The sequence below is a fragment of the Nomascus leucogenys genome, chromosome 13 (genome assembly GCF_006542625.1).
Source record: "Nomascus leucogenys isolate Asia chromosome 13, Asia_NLE_v1, whole genome shotgun sequence".
NCBI classification, from domain to species: domain Eukaryota; kingdom Metazoa; phylum Chordata; class Mammalia; order Primates; family Hylobatidae; genus Nomascus; species Nomascus leucogenys.
In genome coordinates, this window is record NC_044393.1 from 39,585,230 (window position 1) to 39,605,343 (window position 20,114).

A 20,114-nucleotide genomic window follows, 5' to 3' on the forward strand; every position below is an offset into this window, starting at 1 on the left:
TGGTCTCGAACTCCTGACCCCAAGTGGCCTGCCCTCCTTGGCTTCCCAAAGTGCTGGGACCACAGGCGTGAGCTGCCACACCCCTTTGCTCATTTTTGAATTGGGTTTTTGTTGTTGAATTGTAGAGTTTTTTATTCTTGATATTAATTCTTCATCAGGTATTTTCTATTGCATAGATTCTCTCTTCTTAAGAGACAATGTCTTGCTATTTTGCCTGGGCTGGACTTGAAACACCTGGGCTCAAGCAATTCTACTGCTACAGCCTCCCAAGTAGCTGGTACTACAGGCACTCACCACTGTGTCCATCTGTGTTTCTCTCTCTTAATAGTGACTTTAAAAAGTGTTTTTTGGCCAGGCACGGTGGCTAACGCCTGTAATCCCAGCACTTTGGGAGCCCAAGGCAGGTGGATCATTTGAGGTCAGGAGTCTGAGACCAGCCTCACTAACATGGTGAAACCCCGTCTCTACTAAAAACATACAAAATTAGCTAGGTGTGGTGGCACACGCCTGTAATCCCAGCTACTTGGGAGGCTGAGGCAGGAGAATCACTTGAACTTGGGAGGCGGAGGTTGCAGTGAGCTGAGATTGCCCGCTTGCACTCCAGCCTGAGCAACAAGAGCAAAACTCTGTCTCAAAAAAGAAAAGTTTTTTTGGCTGTGCGCGGTGGCTCATGCCTGTTACCCCAGCACTTTGGGAGGCCAAGGCAAAAGGATTGCTTGAGCCCAGGAGTTCAAGACCAGCCTAGGCAATATAATGAGACCCCCATGTCAACAAAAAAATTTTTTAAAAAAATAGCCAGGAGTGATGGTGTACACCTGTACTCCTAGCTACTCAGGAGCCTGAGGTGGGAGGATCGCTTGAGCCCTGGAGATTGAGGTTACAGTGAAACATGATTGTGCCGCTACACTCCAGCCTGGGCCATAGAGCAAGATTCTGTCTCAAAAAAAGAAAAGTATTTTTAATTATTATGGATACATAATAGTTATGTATATTTATGAGGTACATGTGATGTTTTGATGCAGGCATATGATGTATAATAAATCAAGGTATTTGGAGTATCTGTTCTCTTGATAGTGTCATTTGATGCACAAAATTTTTAATTTTCATGAAGTCTAATTTATTTGATTTTAATTTCCTGTTGTTACCTGTGCTTTTGGTGCCATCCAGAAACCCTTGCCAAATCCAGTGTCCTGAATCTTCTCTCCTATGTTTTAAGAGTTTTATAGTTTTAGCCTTTACCTTTTTGTTTAACCCATTTTTAGTTGTTTTTTTTATTTTTATTTTTATTAATTTTTTTTTTTTTTAGATTTGCTCTTATCACTCAGGCTAGAGTGCAGTGGTGTGATCTCGGTTCAGTGCAAGCTCCGCCTTCTGGGTTCAAGTGATTCTCCTGCCTCAGCCTCCCAAGTAGCTAGGATTACAGGTGCCTGCCACCAGGCCCGGCTAATTTTTTGTATGTTTAGTAGAGACAGGATTTTGCCATGTTGGGCAGGCTGGTCTTGAATTCCTGACCTCAGGTGATCCGCCCACCTTGGCCTCCCAAAGTGCTGGGATTACAGGCGTGAGCCACTGCACCTGGCCTAATTTTTATATATAATGTAAGGTAAGAGTCCATCTTCATTCTTTCCATTACCACAGTGTTTTGATTACTCTGTGGCCTTGTAGTGAGCTTCAAAACTGGGAATTTTGAGTGCTCCAACTTGGTTCTTCTTTCTCAAGATTGTTTTGGCTATTAGGGGTCACTCAAGATTTTATATAAATTTGAGGATGGGCTTTTTCGTTTCTCCAAAATGTGACATTGGGATTTTGTTGGGGATTGCATTGAATTTGTTTCGAAGTATTTTATTCCTTTTGATGCTATTATAAATGGAGTTGTTTTCCTAATTTCCTTTTCAGATTGTTCATTGCTGGTATATAGAATTGCAACTGATTTTTTGTTTGTTTGTTTGTTTGTTTTTGTTTGAGACACAGTCTCACTCTGTTGCCCTGGCTGGAGTGCAGTGGCATAATCTTTGCTCACTGCAATCTCTGCCTCCTGGGCTCAGGTGATCCACCTGTTACTGGTAGAGGTTGTCCAGGTTCTTGGCATTTCGAACAAAGAATTGGACAAAACACCCAGCAAAGCAAAGAAAGAATGAAGCCACGAAAGAGCCAAAGCAAGGATTTATTGAAAACGAAACTACACTCCACAGTGTGGTGGGAGCGGGCTGAGCAGCGCCTCAAGGGCCTGCATATAGAATCTTCTCCTGTCCAGAAACCTCCTGCTAGAGGTTTGCCATTGGCCACTTCATGCTCACCTCATGGAAATGAAGTGGTGGCCTGCAGTTGGTTGCTTTCAGCATCAATCAGAGGCTGAAATGGAGTTCCAAATGTTACACTCTTGTGCAACATGTGATTGGTTGCATTTTGCAGCCAATCAGAGGCTAAGGTAAAGTTACAAAGTTGCAAAGGAGGACTCCACCCACAATCAGTCTGATTGGTTGCGGACGCCAATTTCCCATCTACCAGGCAGAAAAGGTTGGGAGTTTGCAAAGGGAGTAGCCTGAGTAGCCTCTGGTCCTTTTGTTATTTAGGCGTCGAAAGTTAGGATTTTCCTTTCAATTTAATTGGGCATGAAACAGTCATAGGTTCCCTCCTCCAGAGCCTATTCTCCTGCCTCACTCCTACCTGAGTCTCCTGAGTATCTGGGACTACAGGCACAGAGCACCACGCCCAGCTAAGTTTTGTATATTTTGTGGAAATGGGGTTTCGCCATGTGGCCCAGGCTAGTCTGGACCTCCAGAGCTCAAGCTGTCTGTGTGCCTTAAAGTGCTGGGATTACAGGCATGAGCCACCACACCTGGCTGCAACTGATTTGTAAGTGCTGATTTTGTATCCTGCAATTTTGCTGAATTCATTTATTGTTTCTTACAGGTGGTGGGTATTTGGGAGGGGGGTGTGTGTGTCTGTGTAATCTTTAGGATTTTCTACACAGATTGTATCATCTACAAACAGATAATTTTACTTTTTTCTTTCCTATTAATAAACCATAAGCCATATTTCTTTTTCTTTTTCTTTTCTTTCTTTTTTTTTTTTTCGAAGACGGATGTTTGCTTTGTTGCCCAGGCTGGAGTGCAGTGGCGCGATCTTGGCTCACTGCAGCCTCCACCTCCCAGGTTCAAGCAATTCTCGTGCCTCGGCCTCCCAAGTAGCTGGGATTACAGGCAAGTAGTGCTTACCACTACCCCTGGCTAAATTTTGTATTTTTAGTAGAGAGGGGGGTTTCACCATGTTGACCAGGTTGGTCTCGAACCCCTGACCTCAAGTCATCCACCCACCTCAGCCTCCCAAAGTGCTGGGATCATAGGCATGAGCCACCATGCCCAGGCATTTTTTTTTTTTTTTTTTTTTTTTTTTTTTTTTTTAGCGAAAGCAAGTTTATTAGAGAAGTGAAGAAACAAAAGAATGGCTACTCCATAGAGCAACTCCAAGGGCTGTTGGTTGGCTGCTTTCAGAATTCTCTATTTGCCTTTAAGGTTTGACCATATGGCTATAATGAGTCTCAGTGTGTATCTCTTTAAGAATATTCTTTTTGGGTTTCTTACCTTTTGGATCCAAATATGCATGTCTTTCATCAGATTTGAGAAGTTTTTGGCCATTTTTTCTGTGAATGTTTTTTCTGCCCCATACTTCTTCTTGGTCTCCTCTGATGTGTATGATTGTACACTTGACCTTTAGACTCTGTTCGTTTTTCTTCATTCTTTTTCATTTTCTTCATTCTTCAAATTGTGTAATATTTCTTGTGTGCAGTGATTGAAGTTTCTGTTCTTGACAGTCAGCCAGTGACCTGACAAAGTTTCTCCCTTCCCAAAAGGTATTCCCATCCCTTTATATATTCTGATAGATGCTTTTGAGGGAAGCTTGTGTAGCCCAGGAAGGCTGAATGCAAGGCAAGGTCTGTTTCATTCCCTAAAGAAACCACTAGACCAACCAAAACCCTGAACCCATGCTTTGGAGGACAGGGTCCCCACTGCCCACTCTGGCACCAGCCAGACACCCCAGGAGTGCAGGCTGCTGTCGTCCAGCTCTAGGGCAGCAGGAACAGGGGCTGAGGAACAGGGATGGTAGCAGGCCCATAAGGATCTGAAATGATTCCAGAGTTTTGAAATAGTTGATAGCAGTTGCTCAGTAGTTTCTGTGGGAGCATCTGACCCCCTAGAGCTTCCTGCCCCACTGTTGTGCACAGTGTCACTCCTCCCATTGTTTTTGATCATACACGGATGATTCTTGTCTTATTACAGCTATTACATGGTAGCTGCAAATGTGCTCTTCTAGTTCTCTCATTTCTTCTATTTCTGTTATTGGCTATTTCCAGTAAAAAAGAGGAACTATTGCTTTCTTTACAGTAGATTTATGTTAGAAGTTGATACTGATGCTGACAATAAAGTTTCCTATTTTTGTAATGATATATATAGAAAGAGCTCATTTTATATACATAGAAGTGTATGTGGATATTCTCATGTCTATAACTAATTGTATGGATATTTTGTAATTATATGGATACACATATAAATTTTGCATCTATAGCTATAGTCCTAGCATGAATATTAGTATGTGTGGATATAAAAGTCTTTACATACATTGACATACAATAGGAACTTAAAGGATTAGCTGTATATGATTATTTATCTTGGAAGCTATAAATGCCCACCCAGCTTGTAGATGGTTAGAGACATGTGTACAGTCCCAGACACATTTGCCTGTATAATGGGGCATGGTAACATTTATTCAGTACTTGCCATCTATCGGGCACGGGTCTTAGTACCTAACATGTTAGCATGCTTAGCATTAGCTCTTTTAATGCTCAGAATGTCCTAATCAGGTTGTTCAGATCACGGAACTGAGGTTCAGGGAGGTGAAGTAACGTGTCCAAGACCACAGAGCTAGAAAGTGGCAGAACCCACATTAAAACCGGAGACTTTGAGAGCAGAGTCTGACATTGATAGGTACCGAGGTGTCTTTTTTTAGGAGACTACAGAAAGATAGGTGTTCTAGGACAGTTTTAACATTTGGTATCTTTGTAGTTTTTAGTCTAAAAATCTACTTTGTCGGGAAAGTATTATATTAATTAACACTTAAACGAGGTATAAGGTTATTTTTATATTTTTGGGACTGAAACAAAAAAGCTTCTTAAACCTTATTTGATAAAAAAGGGATAGCTTTTCAAACTTGATTGCTGAGATATTTTGGGTCTGTACCTGCAAAATAAATAAATAGCAAAAATTTTGAAAAATAAGCAAAAGCCATGGAAACACTTAAAGCAGAAGTTAATCCTAATAGCTCAGAACTGCCGGAGTGTGAAGGTTGATTCCTGCTGGCAAGGCCATTGGAAGTAGCACTGAGGTCTGTTCAGCTGGAAGGTAGGCACTGGCTTCAGTGTTTTATTGGGGTTATAACATCTTTCCAGATAAAAAAGGAACATCCTCAAAGGGCTGCCTCAGCCCTGTTCTTTCTGGGTGAGTGGGATTTACAGAGATCCTTGTTGGGAATGGCTTCCCGTTACGGACACTCTGGGTCTGTAGGTGATCGGCACACCTAGGCTGCCTCCGAGTGGTCATGAATCTCTTCTCTGCCCTTAATGCCCAGTGAATTCTGGGGGGCATAGCTTAAATTCCCTCATCACTGTGCATAAATTAACTAAATTAAATGCAAACCAACACCTTGCTCCTCCGGCCTCCAGAGGGCTGTACTGTCCTGCAGAGCAATGACAGCGTCATATGTCTCTGGGGCAGTGTCCAGTTTGTTGGGCGACAGGCTTTTCCCCTCTGGATGAAAACAGGATTTTCTTTCACTTGGTGGCAAAGTTGATGTTTGTATCTTTATAATTAAGCTTTATAGCATTAGGATTATTGAGAGCCTACTCATTCCGATTTCCAAAAATGAAACTAAGAGAAACTGTGTTGCTTTTTATCTGGAATATTGCCCTCAATTTTGTAGTCAGCTGCTGAATGCTGGCCAGGTTTTCTGGTGATTTTGACATGCAAACATTTTATGCACATGTGGAATACCAAGGAGTATTAATAATTCAGTTTGCATGAAGAAAAAACTGAAGAGGCCTCTGAACTGCCCAGGTAAACAGTGTGTATTATTATAGTGAGCTGCTTGTTGTGAGGCTGCACTGAGGCGCCTGCACAGGCCTGGGAGCCCCCAGGAACCCGCAGGGGCGTGCAGTGGCAGTGCTGGACGAATGTCTTGGTCCTGAGAGTTCAGGGAAAGCTCCCTGTTTCTTTCCTCCTCCCCGTGGATCTGTGGAAGGATGATAGAGAAGGGGTGTCCTTGCCTCTGCCCTCACGCAGAGGCTTTGGGGAGTCTAAACAGAGGGCTGTGGGTGGGCAGCTCACACGCTGTGGGCTCCCTGGGGAGAGTTAGGGCAGCTTTCTCCCCTCGGTGTTCTGTCATTTGCATTGGTTGTATTTCCAAGTAGGGAGGGAGGGGAAGGCCGATTTGCGGCAAGGCACCTCTGGAAATAGGGTTTGAGCAGCATGAGACTGGGATTCTGGGCACCTGTACATACATGGGACGGTAGTTCTGGTGTCCTTGGTGGCAGTATTACAGCGTGTAGTGAGTAAGCAGCAGTCTCTGTATGGAGCGCCTGGCCTTTTCAGTCATCGCCCCCTTAGTAGCAGGTGTTTAGTTCACCCTGTGGACCTCAAGGCCACAAGTGGCAGGAGCTGGGACTTGCCCAGAGCTAAGCTGCCTGCCTTGGCCACTCAGGGGCCCTGCGGCCTCACAGCGGGGTGTGGGCCAGGTTGCTGGTTCTCCGTGGCTGTGGAGTCAGCATTGCCAACCTCTGTTTATCCAGGGTTGTCTTTGCATGGGTCAGGAAGATCCCGCTGCTGTGAACCCTGGCATGTGACCTTGGCCTCTCTCTGTTGACCCTGGCAGCAGGAGCATGGCTGTTCGCTGACTCCTTATCTCTGCTGTCCCAGCTGATGCTGTGAGTGTGCACACAACTGTGCTGCAGGGAAATGAGATACTGGATTCTGGGCATCAGCACTCGTGCCAGGGAGCTGACCCCAGCCCTGCCCATGTTAGTGTACGTTTTGGTAACATTTATCAAGTGCCCACCAGGCACTAAAGGGCAGCACTCATGTCATTTGATCAAACACTGCAGGTCAGTGGGCAGGGCCTCTCCAGCAGCAGCTGACAGCCAAGGTGCCCTGGCTGGCAAGTGTCTTCTGCTGTCACCCTTGGTCAGGGCCTGAAGCCTAGCTCTGTGCTCCCTGACCCTGTGTTCCCCAGCCCTGTGCTCCCCGGTCTTGTGCTCCCCAGTTCTGTGCTTCTCCACCCCTGTGCTCTCCCCAGTTCTGTGCTACCCACCCCTGTGCTCCCTAGTTCTGTGCTCCCCAGCCCTACCCATCACTGTGGCCAGGCCATGTCCATGCCTGGGAGCAGAGGCCATGCCATGGTTGGCCAGCCACACATGGCAGCCTAGGACCATGTCTGCCCTGGCTGTGCCCCTGAGAGCTGCCCACCATCTACACCAGGTCCAGGGCATCAAAGGATTCCTTACCCAGAGGAGGCTGGGGTGAGCTGAGAGAACTCTGGAAAGCAAATGTGGGTGTAATTTATGTTGTGGTGGAAGAAAAAAAATATACCACGTAGTATTTTTACAGGACCTAGCAGACTCCTCCCTTCCATGGTGGTCCACTGTCCAGGAGCGAGGCCTTTTCATAGGACCACAGGCCACAGCAGAGGTGGGGGAGCCCCCCAGCCCAGCCCCTGCGTTCAGAGGAAGAAGCTGGACAGAAACAGAGCTCCTCTCGCCTGTCAACCACAGGAGTCCCCTCTCAGGACAGTGCCTGAGGTGCACAGGCCACGCCCATGCCTCCCTGCCCTTCACTCGGCGACACATGTTCATCTTCCAGTGGCGTTGTGGGGTTGGGATGGGCCAGGGGCGGCCACCAGCATCTCACACCTTGGTGTCTTTCACCCAGATAAGCCAAGCTCCAACCCCAGGAGAGTCCCCAGCCTGGTCAGGGCACCATGTTGGTCCCGTGGATACCACTGGGGTGGGTAGAGGCTGGGTCCCTGAGAAAGGGGGAGGGAGAGAGACCGAGCAGCAAGAGTGCAAGTGTAGATGTGCAGTTGCAAGTGTAGATGTGCAGTTAACGTGACATGCATTTTGACTCTTGTCAGGAGCCTCGTTAATGGTGGCCTGTGGTGCCACCGTGGGCCTGAAGGAGACAGTGTCCTGAGGTAGCTGCGCCCCCCACAATGGGACGGTGAAGGCACGAAGCTTGTTTCCAGGTTCCTCCTCCCCACAACCACCCTCCACCTGCAGCAGCCCAGGGCTGTCCTTCCAGAGGGCCTCCCCGTGACGCATCCCTGTCACCCGCAGAGGGTGGTGCTACCTGACAGCCACACTGCTGTGCATGTGGGGTGCTGCATCCATGAAGTTCAGTGTTTACTCTGGTATTCTGTACTCTGTTTTAATTTTGTGCGTGGGGATGACTGGCTCCATAATGAACTTCACACCTCCCCAGGAGCACTGCTGTGTTGTATGTGCAGAGCCAGCAGGTGCGCAGCTCCTTGACCCATTGGATTTACATCAGTTTTTATTTTGTCAAATAACATACTCACATGGTTTAAAAATGAAAACATTCAGGCCGGATGTGGTGGCTCACACCTGTAATCCCAGCCCTCTGGGAGGCCAAGGTAGAAGGATCACTTGAGCCCAGGAGTTTGAGACCAGCCTGGGTAACATAGGGAGGCCGCATCTGTACAAAAAAGTTTAAAAGTAGCCGAGCAGGGTGGTGCACACCTGTAGTCCCAGCTACTTGGGGGCTGAGGTGGGAGGATCACTTGAGCCCTGGAGGTTGAGGCTGCAGTGAGCTGTGATCAACGCCACTGCACCCCAGCCGACAAGAGGGAGACCCTGTTTCAAAAACAAAGTCAGAAAGTTTAAAAAAGTGTATGTCGACATCAACTACCCCCCTCTGTTGCCTTCATGTCCCCATCTCTCTCCTTAGAGGCAACCACATTTCAGTCTTAGGTATTTCTCCTGATACTCATGTCCATACCCTAATTGTACTGTTTTATAGCATGCAGAGTATGAGCAAGGTAATTAAACCTCATTCTGCTGTTATTTCTTATACTCTCTAGGCTCCCCAGTGGCCACTGTGCATTTTTGCTGTTGTCACTGCATAACATTGTCCACTGCAGAACCAACAGGTTGGCCATGATTACACTTCTACTCTTTTGCCAGGTTTGGCTTTATAGAGGCTGATGTTGTCTGGGCTTTTACTGTCTTACTGGTTTTTTGTTGTTGTTGTTGTTGTTGTTGTTGTTGTTTTTGGAGACAGTCTCACTCTATCGCTCAGGCTGGAGTGCAGTGGCATGATCTCAGCTTACTGCAAACTCTGCCCCCTAGGCTCAAGTGATTCTCTTGCCTCAGCCTCCTGAGTAGCTGGGATTTCAGGCGCCCGCCACCATGCCCAGCTAATGTTTGTATTTTTTGTATTTTTGTAGAGACAGGATTTCACCATGTTGGCCAGGCTGGTCTTGAACTCCTGACCTCAAGTGATCCACCTGCCTGGGCCTCCCAAAGTGCTGGGATTATAGGCGTGAGCCACTGCACCCAGCCCTGGCTTACTTTTTAATGAACTTATTCTTATTTTTTCCAAATGCTCCATCAGCCTTGTCAAAAGCCTATCCCTATTTTTCTCAAATGCTCAGTGGGCAGTACACAGCAGTCTGTTTGAAAGCCTATCCCTATTTTTCCCAAATGCTCAGTGGGCAGTGTGCAGCAATCTGTTTGGGGTTGGTCACCTCCCATCCCTGGCCTGGCTGAGCTCCTACACCAAAGCCTCCTGTCTTGGATGGAGGCCAGATCATGAGCCTGTGTCTTCGACTTTCTTGGTTCACGCCTTGTTTTGCTGAAGTGTGTGTTCAGCGTGGGTTATATAGACTTTTGGGTAGGTGGAAAGTCATTTACCCTGAGCACATGGAAGGCCCTGGGTTGGCTCTGAACTTTCAGCCTTGCTGCTGCAGGCATGGTGCTGTTCTGATCCCTGTTGCTGTGATGTGGGGCTGTTCTTTCTCTCTGGACATCTGTAGGGCTCACTCGTTAGTTTGCCCTGAAGTTCACGAGGGTGTGCTTGGCGCAGGTGCTTTTCATTTGTTGTCCCAAGCGGAACGACTTTTCCATCTGTGTGCTTGGAAAAGCCTTGTATTATTCTAATCATTTCCCCTTTCCCTTCCCTTGGCTCCCTTTTCTGGGCTTTTCAAGGATGTGTAGAGCTTTGGGATTGATTATTTTGCAGGAGAGGGAGGCAAGGAGAAAATTCAGAGAAAAGTGCTATAGGAGAACAGAGTTGGGCAGTTTCAGAAAGCAGGCCACCATGTTTTGAACACTTTCTTTCTTTTTAAAAAATACATTTTACTTAAATTTAATGGTGGTAAAGAACACAACATGAAATTTACCCTCTTAACCATTGTTAAGTGTATAGTTCTATAATGTTAACTAGATTCGCTTAGTTTTGTAACAGATCTCTAGAACTTCTCCCCCACCCCAGTTTATGAAGGTATAATTGACAAATAAAAATGGCATATATTTATGGTGTACAAAATGATGTTTTGATACATGTATACATTATAAAATTGTTAAATCTAGCTAATTAACATATCTGTCCCCTCACATACTTAATACTTTTTGTGGTGACATTTAAGATTACTCTCATAGCAATTTTCGAGTATACAATAAGTTATTATTAACTATAGTCACCACGTTGTACAGTAGATCGCCAAAACTTATTTATGTCTTACTCAAAACTTTGCACCCCTACCCAATACCTCCACATCCCCGGACACCAGCCCCTGGCCACTCCCGTTCACTCTTAGCTTCTCTGCGGCCAGCTGCTCTAGAGTCCACATCTGAGTAAGGTCTGTGGCGTTTGTCTCTCTGTGCCGGCCTTACTTCACTTAGCGTTAGTGTCCTCTAGGCGCATCCATGTTGTTGCAAATGACAAGATTTTCCTCCTTTTTGAGGTGTCATAATATTTCATTGTACACAGAAGTACAGTGAGTCTTTTGTATCTGTGGGTTCTACATCTATGGATTTAACTAACCATGAATCAGAAATGTAGTTAGGCCTGTGATGGTTGCCTCTATACTGAACATGTAGAGGCTTTTTGTTTTCTTGTCATTATTCCCTAAACAATATGGTATAACAACTGCTTACACAGCATTTACCTTGTCTTAGGTATTATATATAATCTGGAGGTGATTTAAAGTATACAGGAGGATATGCATAGGTTATAGGCAAATACTACATCATTTTATAGAGGGACTTGAGCATCTATGATTCTGGTATCCATGAGAGGTCCTGGAACCACCCCCTATGGATATGGAGGGATGACTGTACATATAGTCACACAGCACATAACAATATTTCAGTCAGCAATGGACTGCATATACAGTGGTGGTCTCATAAGATTATAATACTGTAGTTCTGTTCCTTTTCTATGTTTAGATTACCATCGTGTTACAATTGCCTCCAGTGTTCAGTACACAAACCTGCTTGTAGCCTAGGTTTGTGGGAGGCCATGCCATCTTGGTTTGTGTAAGTACACTCGGTGATGTTTGCATAACAACGAAATCACCTAACAACACATTTTCAGAACTTATCACCAGTGTTAAGTGATACATGACTGTATCTCTTTGAGATGCTGTTTTGAATTCTTTTGGTTATTGTCACAGGTGAGCGGCAACTGTCTGGGGCTGGCAGCGCAGGGGTAAGAAGAATTTGCCAAGAAAGGCAGAGAGAAAGGAGAAAAATACCTTGTAGGTAGGTAAAGAAGGGCAAAGAGAAAGTAGAAAAATACATTGCAAGGGAGCAACAGGCACAGCAGGAAGAGAGGAGGTGACTGCAAAGAGACAAAGCTTTGTTGGGGATTTTATAGAATAGCGTTTATGCTGCATGCTGAAGAGGGCTTTGTGCAGTACTGATAAGGCCAAGGTTGCAGTGAGCTAACGTGCAGGTGTCTGGTGAGAAGTTGGGCACAGGAGGACTGTGTATCCTGGGCCAGGAAGAAGGACAGACTTAGAGCTTACCTACTTTTCTTTTGGCTTCTCCTGCTCCCACCAGCCTGGCCCCGCAGTGCCTTCAAGTTTTCAAGTTTGATGTAGTCCCCTTTGTGTATCTTTGTTTTTGTTGCCTGTGCTTTTAGTGACATATCTAAGAAATCACTGCCAAATCCAACATTATGAAGCTTTCTCTCTGTTTATAAAACTATTACACTATTTTAGTTAAAACTATAAAAAGCTTTATAGTTTTAGGTCTTACATTTAGGTCTTTGATCCATTTTTGATAAATTTTACAAAAGTTAATTTTTGTATATTGTAGAAAGCAAGGGTTAAACTGAGTTCTTTTGCTTGTGGATATCTGTAGTTTTCCCTGCAGCATTTATTGGAGAGACAGTCTTTTTCCCGTTTTGTGGTCTTGACACCCTTGTTGAAGATCGTTTGACTGTATGCATGGGGGTTGATTTCTGGGGTCTGTATTCTGTTCCATGGGTCTATGTCTGCCTGTGCTGAGACCACACTGATTTGACTACTGTATAGAATTGATTTTTAATTTCCCTTTTTTTCTGTCTCATTTTTTATCTTTATTGTTTAGATACACTTTATAGGAGCTTTCCTTGTCTTCTGATTCTGCTGTTGATGTTTGTTTTGCCACTGTAACATGTCAGTGTCCAGGAAACTTCCCTTGGTCTTGGATCGTTCTTTTTGCCCAGCAGTCTGTTTTGTTTCCTGGCTGAAATGGCTTTCCTCTCTCATTCTCTGGGTAGTGCAGTTTTTCTGTGTGCACGTGTGTGTGTTTTGGGCTCAGCCCCTTCATTATTCTCCTCTCCCACATCCGTCTGTCATCATCAGCTCCAGACTCCAGGGAGTGGAGTGTGTGTGAACATTGGAATTCTAAGCCCCAACTTCAGGCTGCTCAACTCCTTCTGAGACCCTCCACAGTTCCGCCGGATACATGGTTTGTCTGCTGTCTTGTTGCCTGGGCTGTGTTCTGGGGCTCTTGGATCCCAGGGCAGCCACTTGAAGCGGCCAGCCTCTCTGCAGCGGGGTTCCTATGTGGCTGAGCCAGGCCGCTTTCCAGGTGAATGCAGTCTTCTGTGGAGTCTTGGGGTTTTTCTAAGCCTTCCTGGCCAGGGTTTCCAACTGCCTCATTTGCTAAGGTTGGTCATGGGGTATTTGAGAGGTTATGGAAAGACACTTCGCCCCTCTTCCTGGGGTGAGGGGAGGACAGGTTCTATCGGGTGTATGGGAGGAGACAGTACCTCCTCCTTTCCTTTATTTTGAAAATGTGGCTGGATATTGTCTTGGATAGGGGTTAGGCCATACGCTGGCAAATTGTCACAGAAAGGTCTTTGGCTTGTAGACCTGCTGTGTCTGACTCACCTGCTTGCCCGCACCTGACTCACCAGTAGGTGAAGCACCTGCTCTCTGGGCAGAGTCTGAGACACAGGAGTGAGGGAGAGGAGAGGAGAGGAGCGGCTCCGAAGGCTCAGTAACTCAGCCATGGACTTGAGAAGGCTCGGTGCAGCCTTGAGAAGTGGCGGGGGCTGCCTGTACTTCCCTGCTCACATGGGGACGGCGGAGCAGAGCTGCAGGTCCCCTTGGGGGCTGGCTGGTCAGATGGGTGGGCTACCCCTACTGCCTATGCCATGAGCCTGCAAAGACAGGGCCAGAGGGGACCAATGTTTGCCAGACGCCAGCCCTGCTGGCCAGCCCTCCTGTGGATATGGGCATTGAAGCTCCTTCCCTCCTCTGGAAATCCTAGCCCAGCCTCGAAAACCTGAATCTGGGGCTCTGGGAGGAAGGGAAGTGGTGTGGCTGGGGCCTCCTGAGAGCCCCACACATGGAAGGGATCGGTGGGCCCAGCTGCTGTGGGTGGCGGGGAAGGAGCTCATTCTCCAGCCTTGCTGCCCCTGCAGTCCCAGCCATGGCAGGGTCTTTCCTTTTTTGTGCCTCGCTTAGTTCCACAGAGGGTTTGTAGTGTCATGGGCCAGGCCTGACCACACACAGAGCTGTCCTTCTAAGGGCAGCCAGGGCTCTGCAGGGCCCAGTTTGAGACTTTCCCCATCTTGTTTAGAAAGGGAAAGATGCCCGTGAGAAAGAACTTTGAGTCCCCATTTTGTGCCTTCCCCTGTGTAGTAAAAATAGCTGTGGTGTAGGGAGAGCTGAGAGCCAAGGCCGGGCACCCCCAGCTGGCTTAGGTGCAGGACTTGCCCACAGCCGAGAGATGAAGAGATCCCTTTTTTACCCTCTGACATTGGGAAAACAGCCCAGCCGCGTGTTTCCTCCAAGCCTCGCTGTCTGGGAAGCACTCCTGGACCTTCCCAAAGGCACAGCTTTTGGGGCATGGTCAGGAGGAAACAGTGATTGGTTCACACCTTTCAGAGCTCACGAAGAGGAAGGAGCAGGAGTGTTCAATGCAGGAGGTTTTGTCTTCTCCCCTGTTGCGGAAAGTCAGGGACCCCAAACGGAGGGACCGGCTGAAGCCATGGCGGAAGAACATAAATTGTGAAGATTTCATGGACATTTATTAGATCCCCAAATTAATATTTTTATAATTTCTTACGCCTGTCTTTACTGTAATCTCTGAACATAAATTGTGAAGATTTCATGGACACTTATCACTTCCCCAATCAATACCCTTGTGATTTCTTATGCCTGTCTTTACTTTAATCTCTTAATCCCGTCATTTTCATAAGCTGAGGAGGATGTATGTCACCTCAGGACCCTGTGATGATTGCATTAACTGCACAAATTGTTTGTACAGCATGTGTGTTTGAACAATATGAAATCTGGGCACCTTGAAAAAAGAACAGGAAAGCAGCAATGTTCAGGAAACAAGAGAGATAACCTTAAACTCTGACTGCCAGTGAGCCGGGCAGAACAGAGCCATATTTCTCTTCTTTCAAAAGCAAATGGGAGAAATATCGCTGAATTCTTTTTCTCAGCAAGGAACATCCCTGAGAAAGAGAATGCATCCCTGAGGGTGGGCCTCTAAAATGGACCCCTTGGGTGTGGCCATCTTTTGTGGTCGAGCTGTAGGGATGAAATAAGCCCCAGTCTCCCGTAGTGCTCCCAGGCTTATTAGGACAAGGAAATTCCCGCCTAATAAAATTTTGGTCGGACCGGTTGTCTGCTCTCAAACCCTGTCTCCTGATAAAGATGTTATCAATGACAATGTGTGCCCGAAACTTCATTAGCAATTTTAATTTCTCCCCGGTCCTGTGGTCCTGTGGTCCTGTGATCTTGCCCTGCCTCCATTTGCCTTGTGATATTTTATTACCTTGTGAAGCACGTGATCTCTGTGACCCACACCTATTTGCTCACTCTGTCCCCTTTTGAAAATCACTAATAAAAACTTGCTGGTTTTGCAGCCTGGGGGCATCACAGAACCTACCGATACGTGATGCCTCCCCAGACACCCAGCTTTAAAGTTTCTCTCTTTTGTACTGTGTCCCTTTATTTCTCAAACCGGCTGACGCTTAGGGAAAATAGAAAAGAACCTATGTGAAATATCAGGGGTGAATTTTGCCCAGTATCTGGCTGAATTTCCCCCAATACTCCCCTGCCCCTCAGATTACATATGCCCATACAAGCAGGAGGTGATGTAAGAGAAAACCCTGGATTCGCCTAGCGTCCCTCTTTGAGAATACTTAGTCAGATACATGATGTTGCAGCCCTGCACACAAGAGCGCATTGTATTTTTTAAAATGAGGGAGGCAGGGAACAATCTCTCAGTGCAAGTTTAAAAACAAGTTGGAAAATAATGTGTTCAGTGTTACACTTATTATATTTATGTGAAAATACATGTGTGTCTATGTGTTATGTACGTGCCTCGCCGCCCATCTGTTCTAGAGACTTGGAAATGATCTCAAAGCCTGCGTTCCAAGCAGTGATTCTTCTGGGAAGCAGGGAGGGTAGAGGGACAGGCTTATTTTATTTTCTTTATTTTATGTACTTTAAATGGTTGAATTGGTTACAACTAAACATAAAATAGAAAAAAAGTGGAGGAATTTTCAAAACGGATTTTTTCATGATTCTTGGAGACACGGGAAAGGGCTGGAAATTGGGCCCTGGTGGGCTGGGTGAGCCCTGGAGGCATCCTGCTCACCTTCGCCTGGGGTCCTTCCACCAGCCACTCTGCCCTCTGTCCCCATTCCTTGCCTTTCACATTCTGAATTTTACCACTTGTCTTTCTTTTTCATTTCTATTTATTTATTTATTTATTTATTTTTTTTTTTTTTTTTTTTGAGACGAGGTCTGGCTCTGTTGCTGAGGCTGGAGTGCAGTGGTGCTATCACAGCTCACTGCAGCCTCGACTTCCTGGCCTCTAGGTGATCCTCCTACCTAAGTCTCCCAAGTAGCTGGGACTACAGGCATGCACCACCACGCCCGGCTAGTTCTTTCTAGTTTTTGTAGAGACAGGGTCTCACCATGTTGCCCAGGCTTAGTTTGCTTTCCTTATTGTTTATGGTTTTCTGTCCATTTTCATTGTTACCATCTCAAAACAGTCTGAAAGAGGAGGAAGATGTTCACAGTTCACTTGTCTTCGCCCTGCCTGAACTTCTGTGTACTCCTGTCTGAGAAGGGTTGAGTAATTTGATTAGCAAATAGGGCAGGCCCTTGCAGATGCTGAGCAGATCATCATTTTCACCTGCATGCCATCTGAGACTATGAACCGGTTTGTTCCTTCTCAGTGTAGATACTGGCTGTTTTTACAGCTTATCAACAGGTCTTTAATTAAAAAGTCAGATGTGTTCACCTTCTACAATCAGTTTAATGTCACCATGAAGATTCTACTTAATTTTTTTTTTTTTAAGAGACAAGATCTTGCTCTGTCACCCAGGCTAGAGTGCAGTGGTGTGATCATGGCTCACTGTAGCCTTGAATCCTGGGCTCGAGTTATCCTCCTGCCTCAGCCTCCTGAGAAGCTGAGACTACAGGCTCACACCACCATACCTGGCCGACATTAATTTTTATATCACTGATTATATTGTTTTCCTGAGTAAGATGAGGAGCATGCACATTTTCCACTGGGGAGTTGATCTGAACAGATTTTCAGCCCCTCATACATTCTTCTTCTGACTCCGACTTCCCTACCCCATGTGGATGATGGCAAGTAAACGCCACCCGCCACCTTAAAGCGACATCTATATAGAACTGGCATTTACTGTGCTGTGCCTTGCTGGAAAGAGATGTTGCTTCATTGTTTCATGTTTACGAATTACTTGATTATGAATGAGGTTGATTGACTTTTCATGTTGTTGTTTCCTTATATTTTCTCTTTTTTAGAATTGTTACTTAGTTCTTGTGTCTACCTTATAGACTGAACCATATGAAATTGCCTTTTTGTGGGTCAGAATGATGGCCTAATATTGGTGGTTTTATGTGGTTTATCTGAATATCTTTAGGACCTTAATGTTTTTTGTTTTAGTAACATTTTCTAGTTACAAAAGTGTTCTACTTGTTCTAAAATTTTTGAGAGATATAAAAATATATAAAATAGGAAATATAAATGTGTAATACCATGAAAGCATTTCTTACCATTTTGATGTATTTGTTTCTTTTTTTCCCTTTTTTTAAATATATTTTCCTCCAGAAAGTTGCAGAAGCTTCTTGGTAGTATTGTTATAAGGCATAAATGAATTATTATATGTAAAGTGACCAGTAAGTATATTAGTTATTATTATTATTTTAAAGTTTTTATTCTTCTACACTGCCCATGCTATTAAATATTTTTCAGAAATGTGATTTTGGCTGGGTGCAGTGGCTTACACCTTGTAATCCCAGCACTTTGGGAGGCCACAGCAGGAGATCACTTGAGTCCAGGAGTTTGAGACCAGCCTGGGTAACATAGTGAGACTCCTATCTTGGTAAAAAGTTTTAAATAAATTACCTGGGCACGGTGGTATGCATCCATAGTCCCAGCTACTTGAGAGGCTGAGGCAAGAGGATCTCTTGAGCCCAGGAATTCAAGGTTACAGTGAGCTATGATTGTGCCACTGCACTTCAGGCTGGGTGATAGAGTGAGACCCTGTCTCTAAACAATCAAAAATAAATAAATGTGAATTTCAAGACTATTTAATATTCTGTCATATAAATACACAATAATTTGACAAACTGTTCTTCTGTTGGATATTTTAGGTTATTTTCTTTCCTGTCCTTATATAAATAATATTCTGATGAACTTATATTTTTGTCTGTAGCTCTGTTTTCTTAAATATGAGGAATTTCATGTAAGTAGATACTAGGCCAGTTAATATTTTAAGTATTTGTGATATACAGACAAAGTACCCCCCAGAAATGTTTGCCAATTCCTTTCTCCAGCAGTGGACGAGATCCCCTGCTTACAACAGGCATCCAGGATTTTTAGTCTTGATAATTTGACAGTTACAAATAGCATATCTTGGTTTTAATTTGAGCATTTTTAGATGATTATTAATTTTATATATATCTCTCTCTTGTGATTTATTAACATCCCCTGTATATTTTTATTGGAGTTTCCTTTTTTTTTTTTTGAGACAGAGTCTCGCTGTCACCCAGGCTGGAGTGCAGTGGCACGATCTTGGCTCACTGCAGGCTCCGCCCCCTGGGGTTCACACCATTCTCCTGCCTCAGCCTCCCGAGTAGCTGGGACTACAGGCACCCGCCACCTCGCCCGGCTAATTTTTTGTATTTTTAGTAGAGACAGGGTTTCACTGTGTTAGCCAGGATGGTCTCGATCTCCTGACCTCGTGATCCGCCCACCTCGGCCTCCCAAAGTGCTGGGATTACAGGCGTGAGCCACCGCGCCCGGCCTCTTTTTTTCTTATTGTAAGCACTTTTATTTAGTACAATTTAGTAAAATTTTTACTACCTATTATTTGAAAAAAAAAGAAAACCTTGTAAGGAAAAAAACTATGTACATGTATACAGAAAAATTAATCTGGGCTGCATGCGGTGGTTCACACCTGTAATCCCAGCACTTTGAGAGGCCAAGGCAGGCGATCACTTGAGGTCAAGAGTTCAAGACCAGCCTGTCCAACATGGTGAAACCTCGTCTCTACTAAAAATACGAAAATTAGCTGGGAGTGGTGGCGTGTACCTGTAGTCCCAGCTACTTGTGAGGCTGTGGCAGGAGAATCACTTGAACCCAGGAGGCAGAGGTTGCAGTGAGCTGAGATTGCGCCACTGCACTCCAGCCTGGGCAGTAGAGCAAGACCCTGTCTCCCAAAAAAAAAAAAATTAGATTGTATGCTGGTCAAAATATTTATAGTATTGTTTTTATATGGTAGTGGAATTTTTGATGGTTTTAGTTTTCTTTATACTACGTATCTCTATTTTCTAATTATTCTAGAATAGTTTCCTTTTTGAGATAGAGTTTCACTCTGCTGCCCAGGCTGGAGAACAGTGGCACTGTCAAGGCCCTCTGCAGCCTTGAACTCCTGGGTTCAAGCAGTCTTCCCGCCTTTGTCTCCCAAAGTGTTGGGATTACAAGCGTGAGTCACCATACCTGGCCTAATGGATATTTTTCATACAACAAAGAAATTCTGGTTCTTGCGACTGACGACTGAAGGACTATTTATCCTCACCCCCTGTTAACCTGCTCTGGCCTCTCCTGCAAGGGTGGAGCTGAGTCCTCCCACTGTGTGCTTGGCCCTGCAAGGGTCCCTGGTGCCTTCCCCACATGGCAGCTCCTGCGCCTGCTTGGACCATGTAGCTCGGTGCTCAGCGGCAGTGTGGCAATGGGAGGGGAGGTAGCAAAGCATCCTGATGTTTTCTTCTCCCCTTGCACACTGCCAGCCTGCTATGGGATGGGTGAAGAAGAGAACCACTATGTCTCGCAGCTCAGGGAAGTCTACAGCAGCTGCGACACCACAGGGACTGGCTTTCTGGACCGCCAGGAGCTGACCCAGCTCTGCCTTAAGCTTCACCTGGAGCAGCAACTGCCCATCCTCCTGCAGACGCTTCTCGGAAACGACCATTTCGCCAGGGTGAGTGTTGGACTTCATTGTCATAAAGGAAAGCACAGGGGTCTATAGTTGGCTTTTATGGGCATTTGGTAAATATCA

General features: G+C 45.4%; 1 protein-coding gene across 2 annotated transcripts in view; it reads left to right on the top strand.

Moving 5' to 3' along the window:
* NINL (ninein like) overlaps nt 1-20,114 on the top strand; it is a 142,838-nt gene that overhangs the window by 44,046 nt on the left and 78,678 nt on the right. For both annotated transcript variants that reach the window (XM_030826006.1, XM_030826007.1), the window contains exon 2: nt 19,846-20,036. In XM_030826006.1, coding sequence (XP_030681866.1) covers nt 19,857-20,036 — 180 coding nt within the window. In that variant the 5' untranslated portion in view covers nt 19,846-19,856. The remainder of the gene's footprint in view (nt 1-19,845; nt 20,037-20,114) is intronic.